The sequence below is a fragment of the Diceros bicornis genome, chromosome 10 (genome assembly GCF_020826845.1).
Source record: "Diceros bicornis minor isolate mBicDic1 chromosome 10, mDicBic1.mat.cur, whole genome shotgun sequence".
Taxonomy (NCBI): Eukaryota; Metazoa; Chordata; class Mammalia; order Perissodactyla; family Rhinocerotidae; genus Diceros; species Diceros bicornis.
In genome coordinates, this window is record NC_080749.1 from 54,166,053 (window position 1) to 54,193,414 (window position 27,362).

A 27,362-nucleotide genomic window follows, 5' to 3' on the forward strand; every position below is an offset into this window, starting at 1 on the left:
ACTAATAGCTGACAGTTCCAGAATTTCAATTTAAGAGAGCTTAGGGACAAACAGTCTGATTGAATGGGGGGCTAGACCTTTTCTTTACCCTGTATTTGCTATAACTTTAAGTTTTAACTTACATTGCATGTTTATTTTGGAGGGTGTTCTTGGATGAGAGGGTGCTAAGGACTCCAAAGCCACCCTGCTAAGAGTACATCTATTTTTAGCATGGAGACATTTGAAGTAAAGGAATAGGAAAGTTTGATAAGAGAGGTTTGACTAGGTCTCTTTCGCTATTGCGATTTACATTTGTAAACCTATACAAGACTAAGGCTAGAAGCCAGGTCCTCTGACTCCCAGTCCAGTGTCCTTTCCATCACAATCTAGTGCCTTTGAAGGTGACGCGAAATGACTGGAGTTGCCTTATGCCTGGGTCTATGCTAAAGAGCCTTAGTTATCCTTTTAATGGCTAAATGCTTTTTTGTGTGTGTGTGTGAGGAAGATTAGCCCTGAGCGAACATCCGTGCCCATCTTCCTCTACTTTATATGCCAGGCGGCCACAGCATGGCTTGACAAGCAGTGCGTCTGTGTGCGCCCAGGATCCGAACCTGCAAACCCTGGCCTCCGAAAGCCGTGTGCGCGCACTTAACCGCTATGCCCCCGGGGCCGGCCCCCATGGTTAAATGGTTTTTAGAATTATTCGAGTACCTCTATCAGGAATTTCTTTTTAGCATGACAGTTTTCATCAATCCTAATTTCTCAGTTCCCAAAATAGAATCCACCAATGCTAAAATTCCTAGTCCTTATCAAAGGGAAAATTCAGTAATTAATCTAAATCACAGACTCAGTTGTTTTTATTTAACCTATCTTCACCCATCCCTCCACTTTCATATCTTTAACTATATGAATGATTTACAGATTTTATATTTCCCTCCTGACCTCTTTTCTGAATCTCAGTTTCACATTTCAACTGCTGCATCTCTACCTGTTTCTCCTCCCATGACCTCCAACTCAACAGGAAGCCAGCTTCTTCTTAACATACCCCTATTTCTGTCAATGACACCATCGTTCTTCCAGTCACCCAGGTCTGAAATCTTGGCATCATCTCTGACTTGTTCTCTTCCACATTTAGTGGGTCACCAATTTCTGTGGCCTCTTCCTGAAACATGTCTCTGAATTCTATTTCTTCTTTTCTAATTCCATTTTGTACACTCTAACACAAGTCCTCACAATCCCATAACCGGGTAGTGAACAATATCTGCCACTCATGCTGCTTCCCAGTTTTGCCCTCACAACCCATCCTGCAACCGCTGTGGACTGCTCTCTCTCTAAATAACCATGAGAACAAAAACACAGACACCTATTTCACCCCTTTGATTCTAACTTTCCACAGTTCCCCAGTGTCCCCAGATGATAAAATTCACACTCAAAAGCCCTGGATAATACTGCCCATACTCTTGTAACCTCATCTCATTTTTCCTCCACAGACCCATCCTCCCCAATCAACAATTACTCTTCTTGCCAGTGCCCATTCCCACCTTTTGCTCACACCTGGAATGGATTCTAGTCTCCTCGTCTGAATTCGGCTTTGTTCACGTTACCAACCAGGGCAACAGACCATGACCCTGCCTCAAAATTCCAGAGGTATCTACTGATGGTTCCATTGAGGCAGCCTTCAGCCCTGTCTCCCCAGAAATAGCTTTACACTCTGTCACCTTCCCAACTAGATAAACTCCCATAGGGCATGCAGCAGCCTCCCATCTCTTTGTATCCTCAGTGCCTAATTCACAGTAAATGTCGATAAGGATGAGTTGACGGAATAGGTGTTGTTAAAAAGATGTGAAGGTACAAAGGGCAGAGGCGTACCGCCCTCTCCCCGTGCCCTCCGCGAGAGGGCAGGTGCCGTTTGAGGACAGGCGCGCCCCGCTGAGCGCCCCGGGCGGCGGCCGGCAGCCTGGGTGGGTTCCAGGGCGCTGGGGCGCACGGTGCCCCTCGGGGGCGCAGGCCGGGAGGCCCGGGCGCCTTGCCCTCGCCCGCTGGCCGGCAGGTCTGCGCTGCGGCGTGGCCCGCGGGCGTGCTGGGCGCGGGCAGGGAGGCCCAGCCGTTCCGCGCTCGGAGGTAGGTGGTGCTGTTGCCGTGACTGTCTTCCTCATTGGCGCGGGGCGGAGAGGCGGAATGTTCAACTCCTGACTCGGCGGAAGCGTGGGAGCCGCGCGGGCCGCCGTCCTCTCGACCCCCGGCCGCCGTCCCTGCCCTCGCCGCGCGTGGGGCCTCGGCGCCCCGGCTGCTGCTCGCGCCCGGCCCGAGAGCCAGGTAAGGGGCCAGGCCCGAGGCCGCGGAGGGAGGGGAGGGAGGGAGGGAGGCCCGCCGCGCTCGCGAGTCGTCCGGCGTCTCGGGACCGAGGCCCTGCCGGTGTCGGGGCCCGGGAGCCCGGCCGGCCTGCGGGAGGGAGCCCCACCGGGCACCCCCCTCGACCCGGGGCCCGTCGGGCGGCGGCGGCCGGAGCGAGCGTTCCGGGCTCCCGCGGAGTTCCGCGCCGGACCTCAGCCGCGGCCCGGCCCGGAGCGGCTCGGGGCAGTTGGGGCCAGTCCCACGCAGAGTTGGCGCCCGGAAGAGCGGGGCGCAGCCCGGCGCGTCTCCGGCTTCTGGGCCCCGGGCGCGCGGCGCGGATGTGGGCGCCTCCCGGGCCGCGCGGCGCCGCTTCCCCTCCCCGAACGCGGGGCCCCCGCCGGCCGAGCGCGCGACCCCCGGCGGGCAGCGCCGGAGCGCCGGCCTCGCAGTGGGCCCCGCGCACCTCTCGGGAGGCGCAACGCGAGTCTTCCAAATCAGGGCAGGGTGCCGGCCGCTTCCCAGCAGAGGTCTGTGCTTGCGAGTGGAAACCACTAACTTCTGCTTTCCACCGGGCCGGGAGCCGGGTCTCCCGTCCAGAGCGGCCGCTGCCTGCCCTGCCTGGGGCAGCGCGGAGCCCGCGCCCTCGAGCGTCCCCCTGTTCCTTCCCCGGGAGCCCAGGGGGTCCCCTTTGCCGACCGTGTGGCGTCCCCCGGTGCGCGGGCTCGGAGCCCTGCACCAGGCCCGGAGGTGAACGCTGAGGCCGCCGCCACGCCTCGCTTGCTCCTGACGGCTTGCGGAAAAACTTTACTGCAGAACTGGCGAGACGATATCGAATTGCCTAAAAAGATGGGGCAATCCTTGTTAGATTGTTGAAAATGTGTGTTTCTGATGCGCCTCGAAATCTTGCATAAGCACTGTTTATGGGGAACTTAATTACTATTTTTGTTAGTTTCTTTAGTAGTGAAAGCAGTACTGTGTAGTGGCCCGTTCCAATGATGTTACAGTAAGCAGCTCTCTCGTTAATAATGGTGTATTGGAATCGACTTACAGAATTAATTCGAGGATATTTGAGCTAAGATGGTTGTTAAAGTATAGTCATATTTTAACCCTAAAGCCATTTTAGGAGAGCCTTCTTGCTTTCCTGACCACCTCAGGGGAAGTGAACAGCCAGGATTCAGTGGATCCAAACCTACAAGCACGTTATCAAGACGAAAACAAGTGATTCAAGACAGTTAATGTCTTCTTTGTAGTAGGCCCATCTCCACAGTGAAATTTGATGTCGTTTTTTGATTTTCAAAAAAAAATGTGACGGCTGCATTTTAATTATGGTTTTAGTCATTTGAAGAGCCATTGTTTTAAATTCTTGCTACAATAGTGAGAGATTTGAGAGATTGTAAATGAGTATGAATTTAGTTTGTTTGGAAAGAGAGAATTAAGATAAAGAAAAATGGTCTTTCAGAGCAATGTGTACTGTTTATTTTAAGCTTTCACAGTTTAATTCCTACTATAACTTTTTTGAGATTATTTTGGGAGTTTTTTTAAGTGGAAAATATTATTGTTTAAATAAAACGTTTTAGTGGTAATAATTCCAGAGTAAATGACCAAAATGCAATGGCAAGGACATTTTTTCTTGTCTAGGAAAGCAAATAGATGATTGATTACTTTTTCTTATTCTTTAGGGAACACGTAAGGACACATTAAAAAGAGAGAGAGGGAAATATCCAAATATTAAGCACGAGGACTTGGATCTAAAAATGGATGGTCAAAGATCTTGGGAACTAAGGGACCTTCTTGCCAAATAAGGAGACTTGGCAAGTTGCACTGTACATTTTAAGTTAGCACAAGAGTGAGTGTTATTGGCAATATATTGGCTGTGTGCCTATCTGGAATGAGCAGCAAAACTGACTTTGATAGGGTTACAAAATTATAAACAGGAGTTATGAGGGGAGTGGAGTGAATAATGTAGTCATCAAAGAAAACACTAGAGAAATTACAATGATATTTTGTGAAAAGAGGTCAACATAGAGTGAAGCTATTAGTGTGGAGTGAAAGAGAAAAATGGACAGTTGATTTTAGAAATTGATAGATTCAGAGAAAAGAGAGGAGAGAATCAATGATTTTTTTTTGAAAACCAGAAAAACAGTGTTTGTGGTGATATAGTACTTCTTGGAATAAGATAGCCTTATATCTGTATCCAGAGATGTTGGAAATAAAAATCAATTTGGATCATTTGTTTTCCATTTTATTCTACCCAGGACAGATTGACAGGGAGGGTGTCTTGTCTATCTAAATGTAATAGGAACAGCTAAGGCACCTTTTGGTCTTACTGCCAGGAAGATTTAGGTTACTTCTTTTGAGGCTGTTAACCTTGCCCCACTACACGCAAATAAGCAGAGATCCAGCTGTGACCAGAAAACTGTACCTGTTAAGGAAAGAGAACTATAAATTCGAAAGCTTAGATTGGTTTGACTGATACATGGGTGCTTTTGTGTCCGACCCTCCTACAGACAGCTGAAGCATCGATTATGCCCTAATAGCAGTTAAATAATCCCAACACACAAGAAGATTCTGTGAGAACAAAGCAGCCACGCATTTGACACCTTAACCCCATGTCGCAATTGAGGAAATTAAAGCCTCGAATTGAACTTTAGGTGGATGATAAGCAATCTAGTGATTACTGTAATAAGAAAAGGATCTGTTTAAAAAAAAAAAAGGCAAATTAGAAGGAGGAGGCAGAATGATATAGTGGGAAAAGACATACGATGTGGTGGAAAAAATGATATGACTTTGAAGTCAGACCTGTGTTTGAATCCTACTTGAGTCACTTGTAAGTTAGGAATTTGGCTTGGGCAACTTTCACACCCTTGATCCTGTGTCCTCACATGTAAATTGGGGACAGTAATACCTGCTTCATAAGCATAAGCGTATGAGACAGCACTTGGAAATGCTGGAGCCAGTGCCTGACACTTCGGCCGCCACAACTGAATGGTAGAGAAGGGTGTTTTTTTCACATTCTCAAGTTATACACAAAGCAAGCTGCTCATCTCACCTATCCTAGCTAATACTTGCCCTGGAGCCTGACCTATTCCCCAATCATCCTTAAGTGCGTAGGTAGGGCTAGGAGGTTTTCATAGCTACTCTCCTGCTTTGAGTATAAGGATTTCTAAAGCAGCTTTGTGTACCTCTGTGTTTATATACAGCTTTGTAATATTCTTGGGGGAGAATCCGAAAATGAATGCATTGAAATATCTATATGAAGAACTTGAAGAATTTGGAAGTTGTATGAATAGGGGAAGGTTGTGACCTAGAAGACCAAAAACGAAATTACTTGGAACCATTCTTATAGCTGATTTTGAGCCCAGCTTATTTTCAGGGACCAAGATCCTTCTTTCTGGACTCATCTCTGGACTTCCCTATAGGAAAACCAAGAAGAGAAGGCAAGAATTGCTGTCTAAAGGTCATGGAGTAAATCTTTACTTATTAAACTTTTCTACCAAAGTACTCTATTGTGGAGAAGAATGTATTCCTTCAGGGATCTGTGAATATAGCCAGAAATACCCCCAATGTAAGCAAGCACTTTCTTTACAGTCTTGTATTTACTCTTAAAAATTCATGTGATTTTTGGATTCTCTTCTGTGCTGTTTGACTTTATTGAACAAACCAATATAAACACACACTAAGCATGTTTATCCCCCCAAATCTTAAAGATGCTGTAGGATGTGTGTTTATTCATACACCCCCTGCACAATGCTGGGTACTCCACCTATGGGAATACCCACGTTTGAGGAGCATGGGCCTGGTTCTGATAAATGGTGTTTGCACCATTAAGCTTCACAGCCCAGCCCACTGTTATGGGGTAATGTGATTCCATTTTGCTGAGAAAAGAACAGGGGTAGATCATCATCCAAAGAGTTTTTGTTTTCTGTGGTTATGCTGTGGCTTTCAAGGTGAACAGAGCTCTTTGCTTTGGAAGTAAAAGATAAGGAAGAGGGAAGAGGATAGTTGTAGGATAGAAATCTGGAATATGACTCTCACCTTCTCAGCCAGTTTGGGAGGAGAAATTGAGGAGGAGGGCCCAGTCATCTCCATTATTCCCATCACTGACTTTGTGCTCTTCCACAGTGTCAAGGAGCTCTTAGATTCAAGATTGTATCCCTGAGAATAGGAGAGAGACCATCGTTCTTTATAGTAGATTAATTAGACATAGCATAATCAGAGAGTTAGAGTGGGTCTTAAAAAACCATTCATTCTGATCTCCTAACTATTGCAGGAGTCTCCTACTCCACGTCTGCCTCCCAGTAATGGGGAACTCACTGTTAAACAGGGTGGCATATTTTCTTTTCAGGCAACTCTCATAAGCAGGAATTCTTTCTGTAACTTTTGTCCACAGATAGCTTTTCCTCTAGACCAGTGACGCATAATAGAAGGTCTTCCTTTGGTCTTCTCTAGTTTTTTTTTTTTTCTTTTTGCAGGGAAGAATTTGCCCTGAGCTAACGTCTGTTGCCAATCTTCCTCTTTTTTATTTCTTCTCTCCAAAGCTCCCCAGTACCTGGTTGTATATCCTAGTTGTAAGGCCTTCTAGTTCTTCTGTGTGAGCCACTGCCATAGCATGGCAACTGACAGATGGGTGGTGTGGTTTTGCAACCGGGAAATGAACTGGGGCTGCCAAAGCGTGAGCGCCGAAATTTAACCACTAAACCATCAGGGCTGGCTTTGGTCTTCTGTAGTTTTAACATCCCCATTTCCTTTCATCTTGCATCAAGGGTACCAGGTTTTAACTCTCATATTTCCCCTTCTCAGGGAACATTCATTCTGAGTAATTAGTCCAAAATTGTCCCTGTTTGTTAGCAGCCAGGATGGTCAGATACTTTCTGTTTGACAGAAAATGGTTCAAGGGTAGAAACAAGATCTGAGAAGCGGTAGGATCTAGGGATGGGTGGGCCTGCTGCTTTGTCCTCCACCCGCACCCCCGCCCCCACACACCTGTGAATCCCTCTTCTAGCCAACCCATAGAAATGTGCCCTCTCAGTGCTCCTTTACTTTATTCAAATTCTGACCCAGTTCTCTGCCTCCAATCATTCAACACAAGAAGCCTCCAGTTGTTCAACACAAAAAGCCCCTGTAGTGACCCGTGTTGTGGATTATACCTACTTCTCTTTTTCTAGTTGGGCTTCTGTTTGAGCAGAGACAGATTTCCACACAGCGTTTCTGTGGCTTAAGTGCTTCTCTACGCCTGACTTTCCTGTTCCTCCTGTATTTTTGCCTGTGGTAACATTTCTGGCAAGGAAGTGTGTCATGGAAGTCTATTTTCATTAGTTGAAATATTAAAGTACAAATAAGAATGTTCCATTTAACTAGCTCATTTTTATTTTAGCCTTTGCTTTAACTAGAGAGTTATGTTACCTATATTGTAAAGTATAGAGAAAAAAAGAAACAACTGTTCTATTTTTTAGAACCTTAATGTTGGGGGCTGGCCCTGTGGCTTAGTGGTTAAGTGCGCGCGCTCCGCTGCTGGCGACCCGGGTTCAAATCCCGGGTGCACACTGACGTACTGCCTCTCTGGCCATGCTGAGGCCATGTCCCACATACAGCAACTAGAAGGATGTGCAACTATGACAGACAGCTATCTATCTACTGGGGCTTTGGGGGAAAAATAAATAAAATTAAAAAAAAAAAAAAAAAGAATCTTAAGTTTGGCTTCTTTTAGATATCCATGACTGAAGATCTTATTCACTGAGCCCAACCTATCCTATACCATATATGCTGCTTTCTGGTGGCAGCCTTGGAGGAAGGAAGGAATATCTATGGTAGACACAGTACTAGTTAGTTCTATTTGCATACCTAGTCTCCTTTAGCTAGTTTTGCAGATCTTATCTTTTCTGCGTGATTTAAAAACAAAAACATAGTAGAATAGCAGTGCTGTTCAGAAATAGAATCTTTGACCTTGATGTTATGAACAAATACACCCAACCAGAGCTTTCCCCATTTTTTGAAGATAAGACTCATAGGAAAAAAAATAATTGCAGAACCGTATCTAAGTGGTATTGTTTTAATACACATGATGATAAAGCACATTTTTATTAGTTTATTCACTAATCTATGTTAAGGAGGCTGAAATAATACTAGCATAAATAAATATTAGGGCAGCAAGTTTGGCAAAAGAGTTTTTGAGGGCTATTTTCTAGAAGTTTTTTTTTGTTGTATTCAGGTCATGATAAACAAATTAGTTTTTCTTCCTATATTGCATCAAAAATAAACTTGTAAGTTTACTTTTGTGAAGAAGGGAAAAAGGAGAGTGTAAATTAAGGGTAGAAGAAGAGGAAGGGTCTGAATTCAGAAACTTTAGGCCCATATAAACCTAAAAGATAGGAAAATCCAGAAAGAGTCCAAAGATCTATTTTCTAGTAAAGTTAATTCTTTTATAAAGTGGATTTCGTTTTTTTAAAAAATATGATTTGCAGTTATTTAATGAAGCTGGTTGCAGTTTCCTGAGTCCATTTGATATGCAGTGGATATAATCTAGAAGAAGACAGTGGCCACCACGGAGAGTAGGTATACTCTAGGACCCTACCAAAGTGAGTGCCATAATTGAATAAATAGGTCCCAGAAAGTCTAGTATCTAAAAAGTACCAAAAAAGAAAAGAAGTATTTTAAGAACTGAAATATTCTCCTTATGGAAAAACATATTTGCAATAAAATTATAATTACTTACTAATAAGATAGAGCTTGCAAAAATGGCCAAAACCAGTTGCAGCAAACAGAAGAGTGAGAAAAAATTAAAATATATGCAAAGAAACACAGATAAAAAGGATTTAGGAGTCAATAGTACATTTATCTCTTAATAATTGCTCTGCATAACTGATGGAGATATAAAACAATTCTGAAAACGAGGAGAGGAAAACTATCTAGGAAAGCATGCCCAACTATGAAGGCTGAGGAGGTAGATGGCTAAACATGATACCAAGACTTGTTAAAATAATTAGATAACCATAATTTCTATTGATTGAGTATTGTATGCTAGGTGCTGGGCACTGTGCAAGGGACTTGCACAGCATCTCCCACTTCCCAACAACTACGCAGAATGGGTGTGATTGCCAGTGAGAAAAGTGAGATCAGAGGCACAGTGCCTTGACCAAGGTCTAACAGCTAGAAAATTCAGATGCGCTACTGGCTGTCTCTAACTGGAACCTTTCCTCTGGACTTTGCTGCTTCTGTGTTGAAATATCTGTTATTTGGAAGTAGAGACTTATCAAAGAAGCTAAATAATACTGTGCAAACTTAATAACTTTTGGGCTGTCAACTTTCAGACATTTGGTAACAGAATGGAAGAGATTTTAAATTTTTTATTTATTGGGTCTGAAATGGCATAGTCTGAGAAAATGTGATTGGTTCAAGGTCACCGAGCAGTAGAGGCAGAGTTCAAACTCCTATCTATCTAATTCTAAACCTTGTTTTTTTATGTTAGAACATTAGCAGGGTCTTTTTTATTTTGTTTTTTTATTGTTTTTAATTCAGGACAAAAGTCCATTTTTTTGGACTAGAAGACTGAAAACTTTAAGAAGTAAAATAATACTCTCTTTAAAGTTTTCTACCTCCATATGGTTTTACTTTTGATAATTAGTTGATTGTGCTATATATATATATATATATATATATATATATGCTGTCAGCAATTTAGTTAATAGTTAAAAAATTCCTTTTAAGTTTTAATTTCCTTAAATTAAAAAATTTTTCTTACTACTCAAGTACTCAAATGATTGGATTCAGCCACCAAGTTAGTGATTTTCAACATTTTCAGAGTTGTGACACCCTTTTCTGCTTTGATTTTTGTGATAGCTCTGCTCAAGCTTACCCTTCAGTGCTGGGTGGTAGATACGTATCATTAATATTTAAAACAGTTTTGAAGAATTTATGAAACAAAAGTTAGAATTCTACAAAATTAGGACTGGGAATTGTTGCATGGAGAACAATTGCCTTTCTTGTGTAAAGGCAATTATTTTAACATGGTGGGATGAAAACATCATTTTATTGGGTTTACTGTGTAAATACATTTGTATAGAGGACTCATATTAAATTCTGATGTATTCACTGGAGAACACATCTGAAAAATTAGAACATAATTTAATCAGGTACCAGTCTTCCCCAAGATGCTCTAGTATGATTAATCAGCAACTCGCATTTTCCATTCTTCTGGTCATAAGTTGACCCTCTTAAAATAATGATTTTAAATTAAAGGAGAGAATGCTCAAGGAGAAAAATAAATATATATGGTCTGACACTCATGTAGATAGCAATGGGAATCTCAATCCGGTTTTTCAGCTAAGTCCATAATGCTTTGCCAAGCTTACTGGAGTTAAAACCTGTATTGTACACCCTAGAATTGGTAGTCTCTTCAGTAATCGGACAGGACTTAATTTTTTATGGTCTCAATAAAACATTCAAGTAATTGCATAGTTCTAGTCATACATAGCCAGTTTCCAAATGGCAGGATGTTTCACAAAGTGAGTAACAGTGATTCTGGGAAGAACATGACTAGTTGCCTCATCTCAAGGGGTGAAGATCCTGGAGAACTGTGCTTCTCAGAGGTCCGCCTTCCTTTGGCACTCTTAGGTCAGTTTCAGATGTGGCTGATCCTACCTCAGTTCGTCCATATTCCCTGGACTTGCTCTGCACCAGAGGGTTTAGATTTATTCACGTTGATCTCATCCTGGTTCCGATCTCTACTTTTTTTGGGAAAGGATTTCCCTCCTTCTCCTTTTCCTCTTCTTCTTCCTCGTCTTCTTCCTCTTCTTCCTCTTCCTCCTCCTTTGGACTCAGAAACACGCAATCCTGGAAGTGCCAAACATACTCTCCTCAGTCTCCTAAGAAGCCGAGGCAGCAGTTTCCAAATCAAGATTTGCTTCAGAATCCTCTGGGGGCACCTGTAAAAACTACGAGTCTCGGATTTTACTTAATCTGATTGGAATCTTTCCAGCTGCAAAATGTATAAAGGAAGAATATCCAGAAACTATTTATTCATTTATTTGTTCATTCATTCATTCATCCAACAACTAATTTTGAATGGAAAAGGTGCAGTGTGCCTGGCTGTGTAGTAGGTGCTGAAGATCCAGATGTAAATAGAAATGAGTTTTGCCTTTTTGGAATTTATAGTCTGGTAGGAAGTAAGTGGGAAAGATGAATGGGTAAAGAAAGGTGCTATGGCACAGAGGAAAGAGAATTTAACTCTGCTCATGAGGCTCAAAGGAGGTGGTTCGGGGACAGGAGGGTACTGAGCACAGAAAGGCATTTGAAGCAGAGATACTACCCTGTGCAAAGGTATGGAGATGTGAGAGAGGTCAACATGTACTGGGAACTGCAAGTAGTTCCTCGTGTGTGTATGGGGAATTAGAAGACAAGAAGTACAAGTGGCTCTAAGGGGTAAAGGTATTTCCCAGAATTAAAGGAGATGAGTTACAGACTGAGAGAGTTCACTGAGTGTCAAAGCAATGAATGAAAAAGACTCACCCCTAAGCATATTCTATTAATTTCAGGATTCCACGGATGAATACAGGATCCTAAAAGCTTTCAGAGGGGAAAAAAATAATGTAAAAAGGATTAGTAACCAGAGTAGGGTCAGACTGCTTTACTGCCACATTAGAAACTAGAAGACTATTGGAGTAATACTTTTGAAATTATAAGGAAAATTATTTCCTACCTAGAATTGCATACCCAGGCAGGCTACCAATCAAGGCATTTTAAGACATATAGATTCTCAAAAAATTTACATTCTAGGCACTCTGTTGAGGTGGCTACTGGGAGATGTGCACTGTCAAAACAAGGAAATAAACCAAGAAAGAGAAGCCAGGAGATCCAAGGACAGGGCTTCCCTCAGAGGAAAAGGTGAAGGAAATTCTTAGGATGATGGTGAAGGGAAGTCCCAATCCAAGTCAGGCCTAGAGAGCAAACACTCCAGCTAGGTTGAATTGAGATGAAGGGTATAGCAGGAATGTCTCCAAGAAAAAATAGAACCCCCCCAAAAATTATCTGATGTTTTTTACTTTATTGAGAAGAGTTTTGCATTTCTGGAGAGTTTGATGAGGTGAATAAGTGTTAGGGGAATAAAAATAAGCAAACAGCAAAAACAAAAACAGAGCAACTAATAACTTTAGGAGAAACAAAAAGTTACCCAAGAAAGGAAAAGTCATTGAACATAGTACTGCTGGGAATATTATTTACTTTGTCAGAGAACTGTAAACCCTGAATATTGACTTAATTAAATGTTACGATATAGATGGAAGCTGGGAAGATTGAGCAAGTTGACATATTTGTATGCAAGGAGGTAAAGAGTCGTATAGAAGAACTAAGTCTTTATCTTCCACAGGGAGAAGTTAATAGATAATATCTAAAATGGAGCAATCAAGAAATAGCAATATAAACACACTTGTTAGAAATATGGAAGTAAATACCAGAAGAAAATGCTAAAGGAGTTGAAATTAGTTCCCTCTGGAGAGAGAATTGGGTGTGGGGAGGGGTGGGGCAGGGGAGTTCTATTTTAATTTTAAGCTTTGTAGTCCTATTTTATTTTTTATTGATGTTTTAATGGTTTCTAACATTGTGAAATTTTGGGTTGTACATTTTTGTTTGTCCATCACCACATATATGACTCCCTTCACCCCTTGTGCCCACCCCCCACCCCCACCCCCACTGCCCTGGTAACCACAGTCCAGTTTTCTCTGTCCATGTGTTGGTTTATATTCCACATATGAGTGAGATCATACAGTGTTTGTCTTTCTCTTTCTGGCTTATTTCACTTAACATAATACGCTCCAGGCCCATCCATGTTGTTGCAAATGGGACGATTTTGTCTTTTTTTATGGCTGAGTAGTATTCCATTGTATATATATACCACATTTTCTTAATCCAATCGTCAGTCGAGGGACACTTAGGTTGCTTCCACTTCTTGGCTATGGTGAATAATGCTGCAATGAACATCGGGGTGCATAAGCCTCTTTGGATTGTTGATTTCAGGTGCATTGGATAGATTCCCAGTAGTGGGATGGCTGGATCATAGGGCATCTCTATTTTTAATTCTTTGAGGAATCTCCATACCGTTTTCCATAGAGGCTGCACCAATTTGCATTCCCACCAGCTGTGTATGAGGGTTCCTGTTTCTCCACATCCTCTCCAACATTTGTTGTTTTTTGTCTTGGTGATTATAGCCATTCTAACAGGCGTGAGGTGGTATCTTAGTGTTGTTTTGATTTGCATTTCCCTGATGATTAGTGATGTTGAGCATCTTTTCATGTGCCTATTGGCCATCTGTATATCTTCCTTGGAGAAGTGTCTGTTCATTTCCTCTGCCCATTTTTTGATCGGGTTGTTTGTTTTTTTGTTGTTCAATTGTGTGAGTTCTTTATATATTATGGAGATCAACCCCTTATCAGATGTATGTTTTGCAAATATTCTCTCCCAGCTGGTTGGTTGTTTGTTCATCTTGATTCTGGTTTCATTTGTCTTATAAAAGCTCTTTTATCTGATAAAGTCCCACTTGTTTATTTTTTCTTTAGTTTCCCTAGTCTGGGTAGGCATGTCATCCGAAAAGATTCCTTTAAAACCAATGTCAAATAGTGTGTTGCCTATATTTTCTTCTATGAGTTTTATAGTTTCAGGTCTCACCTTCAGGTCTTTGATCCATTTTGAGTTAATTTTTGTGAATGGCGATAGCACATGGTCCACTTTCATGCTTTTGCATGTGGCTGTCCAGTTTTCCCAACACCATTTATTGAAGAGACTTTCCTTTCTCCATTGCATGTTCTTAGCACCTTTGTCGAAAATTAGCTGTCCGTACTATTTTATTTTTTATACTTTGATAAAAATAAAAATGATTAATAGCATCTGTACCACTGAGGCAATCTTGCAAGTGGTATTTTGCATTGTTGAACAAACTTTTTAGCTTGCGTATTCTATGTACCAACCTTTGGCACATGCCTAAATTTTATCCAAACTGTCATCTTTTCTATGATTAACTGAATATGAATTGAAGCAAAAGTTAATAAGGTAAATTGTTGGCTCAGATATGTGTATGGACTGTGTCTGCATACTACAGTTTTTTTCCCTTGTGTTTTTATGTAGACTGTAAACTTTAGAGGATAAACAAACAATCCTCTCTCTTGCCTTCTCCCCAAAGTGGAGCAGAGTTTGACTTCACATAAGAAATCAGCATACTAGTGACCTGATGTTCCTGAAGTGGGATTCCTGGTCAGCTGCACATTAAGATCTCTGAGCTGACCGTGTGTGTCCCTCAGCAAAGCTTCAAGTTGTTTGTGAAGAAATGTTGTCAATTTATATAGATACACCTGCCCCTCCACCTTATTATTTTGAAAATAATCAAACCCCACAGAAAAATGGAAGGAGCAGTAAAACGCCCATATAACTTTCTCCTAGATTGGCCAGTTCTTAACATTTTGCCACATTTGCTTCCTCTCTCTCTATACCTACACACTTTTTTTGGAGGGGGAGGGGGAGCGGGAGGGGGAGTTGAACCATTTTAAATTAAGTTGCAGATATCATACTTGAATACGTCTCCCAATATTATCTCCCAGGAACAAGGACATCCTCCTACGAAACCAAAATACCGTTATTTTCCATGGATAAAATAAAATCATCTAATATATAGTTAATATTCAAATTTCCCTAAAATCCCAATAATACCTTCTGCAGATTTTTTTTTGATCCAGAATCCAGTCAATGATCATGCCTTGCATTTAGTCATCATATTTCTTTAAGTCCTCCTTATGCTAGAAGTTTCCCTTTTTTTTTTTTAAATCTTTCATGACATTGATAATTATGAGGAGTCCAGGCCAGTTGTTTTGTAGAATGTCTTATGCATATGGATTTGTCTTTTTGCTCCCTCATTATAAGATTCTGGCTTACAATTTTGGCAGGAATATGTATACAAACTTTTGTATCCACCTGCCTTTTATGCAGCTTCAAAATTTTAGTCCTTTGTTTTCTTGTTTGTATGTTTTTCCTGCTAATCTGTGGTTTGGCATGGGATGTGAAGAATGACCACTTACCTGAAGAATAGTAAAACTCCTTAGACTGCAGAAAATATCACTATAATAATCTCTGGGAGGGGTAATCTGTTGCTCTGGAAACAAGCATAATATTTTTTTTTAACATTCTTGGCAGAGTTCTTTGGATGACTTAATATATTGTAATCAAGGGCAAATTTTCTACTCTTTAATTAAGTTCTGCTACAGTATACAGTCCAGGGAGCCACTTCTGGAAAACACTTGGCCTGCTTTTCTATCATACCTAAGCTGAGCATTTGCTTTTGGAATCTAAACACTGAATGCGTGTTCAGTTTGCAGCATTTTGGCTCTCCCTGTGCCAGGATGCCCAGTTGCTTAGGTTATGTATATTTTGTATGACGTGAGCACAATGTGGAGAGACGGCATGCCTCGGATGCCAGAAGAGCTATGCAAGCTCGCTGTTGAAAGCACGCTTCCCGTTTGTCAGGGCTTCATGATAGGAGACCTGGTGACACAGTAGCCTTTAGGCAGAACTCCTTGGGATGTGCAGGAAGTGCTGCTACAGGTTTTGTCAGAGGGGAAATCTGAGCCATTTCTCTGTGGACAGCTGCATTTAAAAGTCTGGACAAGTTGCTGCTCAGTTTTGCATGGGCTGCCAGGGTAAGTGTTTTCATTTTGATTTGTTTATAGTCCTGCTTTTCTTGCTCCTAAGTTGTCAAGGTGCTTTCTGGAAGTTTCACAGGACTTGTTATACATTATCTAAAGTGGGATTCAGAGGATTCATTTGAATATATTTATAATCAAATTTTTCTTTTTCTTTCTCTCTGCAGATTTTGTGGAAGTATAATACTTTGTCATTATGAGATGTCGTCTCTCGGTACCTCCTTTGTGCAAATTAAATTTGATGACTTGCAGTTTTTTGAAAACTGCGGTGGAGGAAGTTTTGGGAGTGTTTATCGAGCCAAATGGATATCACAGGACAAGGAGGTGGCTGTAAAGAAGCTACTCAAAATAGAGAAGGAGGTAAGGTCTTTTCCTGCTATCGGAAACCACCATAGCACTTATGTAAGCTTTTCAACCTAGAGTCAGAGGTCACAGGCTGCCAGAAACCTAGCAAGGCCTTTGGGGCTGATCCATGAGGCCATTTCCCAATTTCCACTCTGGAGCCCCATAAATAGAAATCACCGCCGTGTGTGCTTTAGGGTTGAGTTCTCCTAGGGGTCATCTGAACTGAGAGATGTCTTTCCATGGCATGAAAGACCGAATGTTCTCTGAGCTCTCCTCCTGGGGAGGTGAGATTTCAGACCTTCCCAGGCTTCAGACTTCTCTTTTCCCCAGGTCAGCCAAGAGGGGTCAGTAAAGAGTAAAGTGTAAAGTTTTCATCCCCTTTCCATTTTCTGTCTGTGAATTTGTGGTCACCAGGAGTTGTCTTTTAAAAAATAGAAAAACATTAGTTTTCTACCGAAATATCAGCAATACCACCTTCTTGGATTTCACCTCTACTTGAAGCCAGAATTGATGGACTTTGTTTAATGAAGGATTAACAGACACTGGACAGAGAGCTGCCCTACTTGTAAAATCAGAAAGGGATCTTGGCTTTCAGAGTCTGGGATTTGTGCTGGTCCTAGTCGAGCTCAAAACTCACACAGGCCGTTCATCTTTCTTTGGAAGGTGACAGACACAGTATGTCCCCACGTTCAGTTTGGTACTGAGAGTAAAGCTGATTGTGGAGCTGACCTGCAGGGCTCAGTGGTGTTGATCACTTTTTGTGTGTGTGTGTGTGAGGAAGATTGGCCCTGAGGTAACATGCATTGCTAATCTTCCCCTTTTTGCTGAGGAAGATTGGCCCTGGGCTAACATTCATGCCCATCTTCCTCCACTTTATATGTGGGACGCCTGCCACAGCATGGCTTGATGAGCCGTGTGTGGGTCTGCGCCCGGGATCTGAACCTGCGAACCCTGGGCCACCAAAGTGGAGCATGTGAACTTAACCACCATGCTGCTGGGCCGGCCCCCATGGCGTTGATCACTTTTAGTAGCTACCCACTGGAGCTTGTTTTGGGCATTTGTATTTATGTCCTGTTTTGGCTAATTATTGTTCTCTTCAATATCTCCTTAAAGTGAACGTTCATAAATATCTTTTAATCTCCCTGAATGATTTCATTTTTTTTATTAACTGCTGCCAGTGAACCGTAGCAATTGATTAGAGCAGGAAACCCGAATGGTAGCACGTTGTACTCCCAGCAGTGCTGCGTGGTTGTGTGATCACCAGCTGTGTTTCCAGTTGTAGAAGCCAGGTCCGAAGGACTGAGATAGCTCTGCCTTGGGGTATCTGTAGGTTGTGGAAATCATTAGGAAGTGATAGCTTTTAAAGCCAATGTGTGTGCAAAACAGAAGGGTACTATGTAGAAAGTTTCCTCCTCCTCATTTCTTGATCAACAAATTTTTTAATAGTAGACAAATAATAAAACCATTTCTTACACTGGACTGAACCTAGCTTCTTTTATCTAGTGAACTCCTAAGTCCTTTATAGGCAAGCATTGTTGGACCCATTTTATAGATTGGGAAATAGAGCTTCAAGAAATGTATTAAGCTGCCCCCGTAGGGACAGGTGAAATCCAGACCCTGTTCTTTAGTTTTTAACTCTGAAACTTCTAATTGACCAAGTGAGAATAGAAAATAAACCAATTCCATCAAATTTACGTTCAAAGAAGTATATAAGTATGCTAATATTTCTGAGCTAAATTAGGTCATGCGATTTCAGTACGACGAATATGTTCTTATATGATTGTTGGATGTGAGAAAGACTTTATGAGACATGAAACAGATTTTGATAGGAAAACAATAATTGCAACCCATTCACTCCACCCCCTATCCATACGTAATACCTTTTTTACTGTCTTGGCAAGAGCAGGAGAATGACATAGGAAAGCACAAGAGTGAAAGCAGGAATTGGAAACTGCCAAGTCCTGCTCTTGTGTGGGTATTTACCTGAGTGGGTAATGTTCAGAAATGGAGTTGATTACAGTAAACTACAGGAGCATAACTCATAAACTTGTAAGTAGGAAAAATAGAAAACTCCGTTTCGCCTTTGGGGCTTGGTTTACTCCGTGATTGTCAGCAATACAGAGACGTGGTAAATTACTGCAAAGCATCCCCACCCTTACTGAATCAACATGAATTTAAAGATGTAAAACATTTTGGCTTGGGGTTGGTAGTTATTGGAAAGGAAGCCTGCATTTCTTCTGTACATTTTTGTTAGACTTTATGAACTATGTATTGGCTTGCTGGCTAGGTGTTTTCTAAGTGATAAGATAAAGGTAGTAAGTTCTGGATTTTTTCCAATTTATAGATTCACTCATATATCACTTGATCATGTTTGCCAATGAGTTTTAGAAGCAATGGAACATTTAATAATATATTTGTAGCTCACTCATGTAGTTCTTTAAGAATGACCTGATATCTGATTAAATATGTGTTTTTTGAACTTAGTGAAAGGTGGAGAAAATATATACCAAACTCTTTAACTTTGCTTATGTGAGAGGATAGAGGAGGACTGTTTATTTTCACTTTATTTGTAGACCTCTAGTTCAGTATGTTTTACTTTCTTCTGCTTTAGTGAGTATATATTACTTTTCTAATTTAGGAAAAAAGAAAGAAAAATAGCATTTAAAATCTCATTAGTTCTTTATATTTTAAAAACTGTCATGCCTAGGAAAAACTACAAGCGTAGTACCATGACCTCCAGCATATCCTTCCACTAGAATCACCACTTACTAACATTTTGCAAGTTTGCTTTCTCTCTATTTATTATATTATTGATTTATGTGTATTCATACATAGTTTATCATTTTTACTGAACCATGAGAGTAGATTGCAGATGCTGGGTCCCTTTATCTCTAAATACTTGAGCATCTCCCAAGAACACAACCATAATGCAATTATCAACTTCAGGAAATTTAACACTGATGCAATAGTATTACCTGTTACACGGTCGATATTCAAATTTTGTCAGTTGTCTCACTAATGGCTTTTTATGGCCATTTTTTCCCAGCCCAGGATCCAATCCAGGATCACATATTGCATTTAGTTGATGTATCTCTTTAGTCTGCTTTAATCTATAACAGTTTCTCTGCCTTTGTCTTTTTTTTTTATGAGTTCAATTTTTTTTTTTTTTTTTTTAGATTCTGTTCTGCCTTTGTCTTTTAAACTTTGACATTTTTGAAGAGTGCAAGACAGTTTTGTAGAATGTCTCTCATGTTGGGTTTATCTGATTTTCCCTGCTCTTGCCTTGTTTAAGGTTATGTAGTTTTGGCAAGAATGCTGCATAGGTAATGTGTCCTTGGCGTATCTTAATGGGAGACCTATGATGTCAGTTTGTCCCATTATTTGTTTAGTTTTGAACCCTTGATTAAGAGGGGCTCACTCAATTTCTCCACAGTAAAAATGCCTGTTTTCCCTTCGTAATTAATAATTAAGCTGTTGGTAGATACTTTGTAGCTATGTAAGTATCTTCCCTCAGCAAACATTACCCAATGTTTTCAGCATCAATTGATGATTCTTGGTTGAATCAAATATTATGACAGTTAACTGTATGAAGCAAAAAGTTCTAGCATAAATGAGAGACTTCCTTCCTTCTTTTCTTCCTTCCTCCACTTATTTATTCATCCATTCATTCATTCATTTATAAATTGTTCAATTATATATAATAGATAATATATTCATAATATGAATTTATACCAATTAATACTTATACCACTAATTTGACATATGATTGCAACTGCCTTGTGACTCCAGTAATACTGTAAGCTATTGCCGCTTAGCTTTTCATGTGAACATGCCATGTCTTCTCATCTGAAAAGTGGGGCTAATAATAGTGCCTACATCATAGGGTTGTGGAGAGGATTAACGTTGAAGAGTGTTTGACGCACAGGAAGTCTTGGATAACTGATAACTCTCAGTTGTATCTTCACAGCCGTACTCTAAAGTCAGGATAGCAGATAGGTGTCATCTTTTGTGAAAATTTTAATTTTTTGGTTCCTACAACTTTATTTTGAGAAGCAGTCAGAGACCACAATTAGTCTGCAGGAAAGAGCCGTGGCAAGCGCAGCATGACTGGGGAAGGGCAAACACGTACGCATTGTCTTCGACATCCGTGTTGTGAGCTCTCTGAGGACAAGGACTTCCATTGCCTTTGTTGCGATGCTGCCACCATCCCGGTCATCATCATAGCTGCTGCTGTGAGCTACTACTACAGTTGTTGAAGGGCTTTACATAACTGCCCTCTTCTTCACAGTCTCTGTACAAGATTGTAATCTTTATTTGACAGATCAGAAATTAAGGCTCAGAAAGGTTAAGCAACCTGGTTAATATAAACAGCACCATTCATGTAGATCTTCCTTGCCTGCCTCACAGCACCCAGCACTGTGCCTTGCTCGCGGTAAACATTAAAGTATTTGTTCCTTCTTACTTGGTATCGTGCTGTAGTAGACTTCCCTCTCATTCTCATCCAGGAAAGATGTCCTGTACTGATGTACCTACATTTTCTGCATTTACACTCTTTGAGCTGTGAAGAGGAGAGAATACATCTGTCTTTACTGTATCACTGGTTGTGACTTGCATTCAGCTACACAGTAACAAAACGTTTATTTTTTTATTTTTTATTTTTTTTTAATTTTTATTTATTTATTTTTTCCCCCAAAGCCCCAGTAGATAGTTGTATGTCATAGTTGCACAGCCTTCTAGTTGCTGTATGTGGGACGCGGCCCCAGCACGGCCAGAGAAGTGGTGCATCGGTGCGCGCCTAGGATCCGAACCCGGGCCGCCAGCAGCGGAGCGCGCGCACCCGACCACCAAGCCACGGGGCCGGCCCAAAATGTTTAGTTACTACCTTTGCTTTCAGGTACCTGATGTTTGATTTTTACAAATGCCCTTGCTTTTGTACCTTTTAGACTGGCATGCCATTTCCGCTTAAGGAATTTTACACCTTTCACTATGCTACCCTTTGACTTTGTGCTACATATATAAATCATCACTTTGAATTAGAGAATAAGCAATTTAAAATAATGAATCATTTTATTTGATAATTAATATAATCATCATCCAGAAGTGTGTATTGAACAGCTACCATCAGTCAGCACTTTTCTATGAGACATTTCTGTTACTGGGAGCTTCTAATCTAAGACACCCCAGAGTGAACCGCAGTAAGGAGATAGAGATAATCGGACACGTTGAACAAATAAATAAATGAGTAAGCATGCATTGCTGATATTTCTGAAAGTAACACAAACCTTATGGGAGAGGTAACCTTACAGTGAGGAAAAGCCACAGGAATGGCTTCACCTGGGACCAAGAGGAGTTTAGAAAATTACCTGAATTATAAATAATGTTCTTATCATGTTATTGTGAAATGCAATTACATTAAGACAAACATCACTCTGTGATGTTTTTCAGATCATTGATATGACCATAAAAATGTTTTATTTGCAAGAGAAAGCCCCTATCCTTCTTATTTTTTGCTACTTAGTTGTTTTAAATTTTTAAAATCCTTTCAAAACTTAGATCACGTATTTACTTGCATATGGAGCTTATTTTTGATTTGCCATATGAGGAACATTATTGTAACTGTTATTTCAGCTTTTCATTAAATATTATTGATCTCAGTATATTAAGCAATAAATATTTCAGTTAGTTAATATTTGTTCTCCAGCCATGCTCCAAATATTGTGCTGAAATCAAACCAATGAAAATGTTATATCCTGATTAACTGGTGTTATACAAAGCTAGGCTCTTGCCGCTAGAAAAAAAATCATAAGAAGCATGAATTGAATTTCTGAGAAGCGCAAAGCCTAATATAGAGAGAACAATTGAAAAACTGGAGAAGAGGAAGAGCCACCCATGAGTATTTCAGATAGTTTCAAAATAGATGTGATTTGCTCTCAATCTTCAGAATAGAATGATCTCACTTGGTATTAAAAAGGTGCCTAGCATTTTCTTCTCTGCTTTCTAGTGAGGACCAGAAGTCACTGACGTGAAATTACCCAAGATAGAGATCATCATATCAATTTTTTTTCACTCATGCTTGATTTCTGCTCCTGGTTAGGACATCCAGTTTCTGTTTGAACACTGCCATTGATGGCATGTGAAATGCAGGCTGTTCAGTTTTGGAACAGTTTAATTCTTAGCAAGTTCTTTATAATGTAACTTCCAGCCATTGATTCTAGTCTCTGTCTCTGGGGCCACACAGAACAAATCTTACCCTGTTCTATGTGTCAGCTTCTTGCACACAGCATCTGTATCTTATTGATCTTTGTATTTTCTGAGCTCTGCATAGTACCTGGCCCACTGTAAGCAATCAATAACTGCATGGGGCACAAACAAACAAAATAAGAAACATAGTGATCACATCTCAGCTTTCTCTTCTTTTATAAGATTTACAGCAAGTTTTCACTATTCGTGAATCTAGAGAGAATAACACGGCTTGCCATTCCTAGTCTACTTTTTAGCCTTTTCTTCTCCATGTTTGGCTGATTTTTTGAGTTCTTAATAAATTAGTTTGTCTTTGAATGAAAGGTTCTGTTCTATTTTCACTAGAAAGGATTTTCCTCGTCATGGTTCTTATCTGGTTTGTTTTTTTAACATGTTTGTGAAAAAGGAATCCAAGATGCTTTTTCTTAGCTCTGATAATATCAGATGTTCACTGATTCGTGACCTGAGAAAAATTAAGGTGTCCTAAATGAAGTGAGAGTGCCAGAATCTTAATGACTTGAAATTATGACTCCTATCCCTGATCTTGTTCTTCAGGAAAATAGTGCGTGGTAAAATTAGCTATAATAGAGCAGCTACACTGATAAGGATGAAAATGTCTGGTGAGTGTTTGTGCAGGCTCTGTTACAGGAGGGGATAATATGGCTACTCTACTTTTGAAGGAGATATTAAGCAATTAATAAAATGATTTTAACTCACTCATTTTAAAAACATGCAGAACAGAGAGCTTCCTTTAATGGGAAACTGAATTCCTTCTGTTATTGGAACTATAGTTGTAGAATCTACCTTAAGAAATGTGTATTCATTTTTGTTTTAATCATTGGATGGGTATTTTAAAATAGAATATGTAGTTTAGTTAGCATCCAAACTAACTTTTCCTAAACTAATTAGCTGTTGACCAAAGTTTTAAAGTTGTGAAAAGGGAGAACTTTTTCCCTTAGAATCTTGGGATAGTTTCTTAACCACAAACTAAGGCCCCTAAGTGTAGCCTGTATTATTCCTTGGGAAATACTTTATACAACTCTCCAGGTATAGAAACCTGGGAGTTGTGGCTAAGGCCAGGGTACCTCTCAGAACAATAGGGGTATGTGGGAAGTTCTGATTCTAGATAGACTTACCTCAAATGCTGATCAGACCAAGAACAGATTTACTAAGAGATCAAGAAATTAATATTAACTGGATTTGGGGGTATGAAGTGTTAAAAATTTATACTCTGTCTTGTTTCAAAAATGATTTAAGATTGTTAGCCAGTGAATAAGTATATTTTTTGAGGTTCCAGGGAAGACTTTCTATACCCCAAAATCTCTCTCACCTGAATGTAGGGTAAGGAAATAGAAGAAAATTAACATTTCTAGAGTTCCAGTTATTTACAGCCACTATTCTAAGCAGTTTACATATATTCTCTATTTAATCCTATTGCTAATGCCTCAAATTTTAGCATTGTAATTTCATTCTTTTTTAAAAAATAATTTTATTTATTTTTCCCCCAAAGCCCCAGTAGATAGTTGTATGTCATAGTTGCACATCCTTCTAGTTGCTGTATGTGGGACGCAGCCTCAGCATGGCCAGAGAAGCGGTGCGTCGATGTGCGCCCGGGATCCGAACCCGGGCCGCCAGCAGCGGAGCGCGCGCACTTAACCACTAAGCCACGGGGCCGGCCCGTGTAATTTCATTCTTGAAGATAGTTTTGCCTAATAAAACTGCAGATACCACTGAGAAAGGTAACTCCACATGTTAGTAATACCTCAGAGTGAATGATATATGTGATTTTTTTCCTGAGCATTTCTAGGTGGGGAGATGCGTAATTCATGCTCTGGGCGCCTATGAGCTGGACAGATTCCTAGGAAACCTCCTCTTCTGTATTCTCTCATCCAACAAATATTGAGTATTTATTCCATGCTGGCACTATGCATGATACCGGAGCCACATTGTAAATAAAATAGACAAAAACTCATGTCTTTTTGGAGCTCACCTTCAAATGTGGGAAATAAAATTAATTAAATGGTACATTAAAACATGATAAAGACCCTTACCCCCCTTAAATATGGGCTTAACTTAGTGACTCACTTCTAAAGATTAGAGTATAGAAAAGGGAAAATTAGTAACTTTACAGTGGATGGACCTGGCAGACACTACCTTAACCAAGTGATTAGGGTTAACATCACTAGTGATAAGTCATGTTGATAGCGTGTATCCCCAATATGATGTGATGAGAAAAGCACTTCATCTCTGTGATCCTCTTTCCAAAACCCATATCCCCAGTCTAGTCATGAGGAAAACATCAGATAAATCCAAATTGATGGACATTCTACAAAACACCTGGCTAGTACTCCTCAAGGCTCTCAAGGCCTTGAGAAACAAAGAAAGACTGAGAAATTGTCATAGTCCAGAGGACATTAAGGAGGCATGATGACCAAACACAATGTGGTATCCTGAATCAGATTCTAGAACAGAAAAATAGGACATTGGTGGAAAAAATGGTGAAATCCAGATAAAGTCTGGAGTTTAGGTAATAGTAACGTACCGATGATGGTTTCTTAGTTTTGACAAATTTACCTTGGTGATGCAACATGTTGAAATTAGGGAAAACAGGGTGAGAGGAACTACCTGCATTATCTTTTCAACTTTCCTGTAAATCTAAAATTATTCCAAAATAAAAATTTTATATAAAAAGTATAAGGAAAAACATAGAGCAAAGTAAGGGAGATCAGGAGTGCCAGCGTGGGGCTAGAGTTGCAAATTTAAATGGGTTGGTCAGGGTAGGTCTCACTGAGAAGATGATATTTGGGTAAAAACTTGAAGGAAGTAAGACAGGGACCCGTGTGCTTATCTATATGAGGGTAAAACATTCCAAGCAGAGGGGCCAGGCGAGTACCAGGTGGGAGCATGCCTGGTGTGTTGGAGGAATAGCAGGGAGGCCATTGTGTCTGGAGTGGAGTAGTAAGGGGAGGAGAAACAGGAAATGGGGCCAGAGAGGTAACAGGGCCAAATGGTACAGGGCCATAGGCAATTGTAGGAGCTTCTGATTTAAATTGAGAGGAAATGGTGAACCACTGAATGCTTTGGAGTAGAGAAGTGAAATGATTTGACTTATTTTTTAATGTGACCACTCTGGATACTCTATTGAGAAAAGACTGTCTTTTCTGCAGGGGGGCAGAAAGACCAGTTAGGATTGTAATCCAGGTGAGAGGTGTTTGTAGCTGGGGCCAGGAAGGTTACAATGGAGGCAGTAAGAAGTGGTTGAATTTGGAGTGAATTTTAAAGGTATACCTAACCAGATTTGCTTACTGATTGGACATGCTGTGTGAAAGTAGAGTCAGGGAAGTCTCAAAGGTTTTGCATTGAGGAGATGGAAAGATGTATTTGCCATCATGTGAGATGAGGAGTATCATGGGTGGAGCAGGTTTGTGAGAGCAGATCAAGAGTTTATTTTTGATACAAGTAATGAACAATTGGAATTAGCCACCTAAAAAAATGTTATGTACAATGGGGCCAGCCCAGTGGTGTAGTGATTAAGTTCTCACGCTCTGCTTCAGTGGCCCAGGGTTCACGGGTTCAGATCCCTGGCGCGGACCTACACACCACTCATCAAGCCATGCTGTGGTGGCATCCCACATACAAAATAGAAGAAGATTGGCATGAATGTTAACTCAGGGACAATCTTCTTCAAGCAAAAAGAGGAAGATTGGCAACAGACGTTAACTCAGGGCCAATCTTCCTCACCAAAAAAAAAAGAAAAGAAAAAATATTATGTACAATGCAACAAAAATATGAAATAGTTGGAAACAACGCAAATGTCCATCAAAAGATGAATGGATAAACAAAATGTGGTATATGCATATGATGGAATAGTATTCATTCTTTAAAAAGGAATGAAATTCTGATACATGCTGTAACATGGATGAATCTTGAAAACAGTACGCTAAGTGAAAGAAGCCAAACACAAAAGGACAAATATTGTATGATTTTACATATATGAGGTACCTAGAATAGGCAAATTCAGATACAGAAATTAGAATAGTGGTTACCAGGGATTAGGGGGAGAGGAGTGTTATTGTTTAATTGGGATGTTTGGGATGATGTCTGTTTGGGATGATGAACAAATTCTGGAAATGGATAGTGGTGATGGTTGCACAATGTACTTAATGCATTGTACACTTAAAATAGTTAAAAGGGTAAGTTTTTTATTATGTACTACAACTAAAATATAAAGTTCTATTTCTAAAAAAAATATGAAATACTAAGGGATAAATTTAACAAAGGATTGTGCAAGATCCTTACACTGAAAACTATAAAACATTGCTGAGAGAAATGAAAGAAGTCATTAACAAATGGAGAGATATACTATGTTCAGAGGTCAGAATATATGCTATTAAGATGTCAGTTCTGAAATTGATTTGTAGATTCAATACAATCACAATCATAACACTAGCCAATTTTTGGTAGAAATTGATGAGCAGATTGTAAAACATATATGGAAATGAAAAGGACCTGGAATAGCCAAAACAATTTTGAAAAAGAACAATGTGGGAGGACTTATACTGCTACCCTATTTCATTACTTACTATAAAGCTATAGTTATCAAGATCGTGTGGTATTCTTGTGTAGATAGAGCAGTGGAACAGAACGGAAAGTCTAGAAATAGACCCACACATAGTTGGTCTGTAGATTTTTGACAAAGGTACCAAGGGAATTCAGTGAGGAAAGGATAATCTTTTTGACAAATGGTGCTGGAACAATTAGTGTCTATATGCAAAAAATTGAACCACT

At 40.4% G+C, this 27,362-nt stretch overlaps 1 protein-coding gene across 3 annotated transcripts in view; it reads left to right on the forward strand.

Moving 5' to 3' along the window:
- Nucleotides 1–2,004: 2,004 nt before the first annotated feature.
- Nucleotides 2,005–27,362, forward strand: part of MAP3K20 (mitogen-activated protein kinase kinase kinase 20) — a 173,440-nt gene continuing 148,082 nt past the window's right edge. Inside the window, exons 1-2 of one of the 3 annotated variants that reach the window (XM_058549269.1) lie at nt 2,005–2,295; nt 16,157–16,349. In XM_058549269.1, the coding sequence (XP_058405252.1) occupies nt 16,191–16,349 (159 nt within the window). In that variant the 5' untranslated portion in view covers nt 2,005–2,295; nt 16,157–16,190. The remainder of the gene's footprint in view (nt 2,296–16,156; nt 16,350–27,362) is intronic. The other 2 variants (XM_058549270.1, XM_058549271.1) reach the window with 2 other exon arrangements.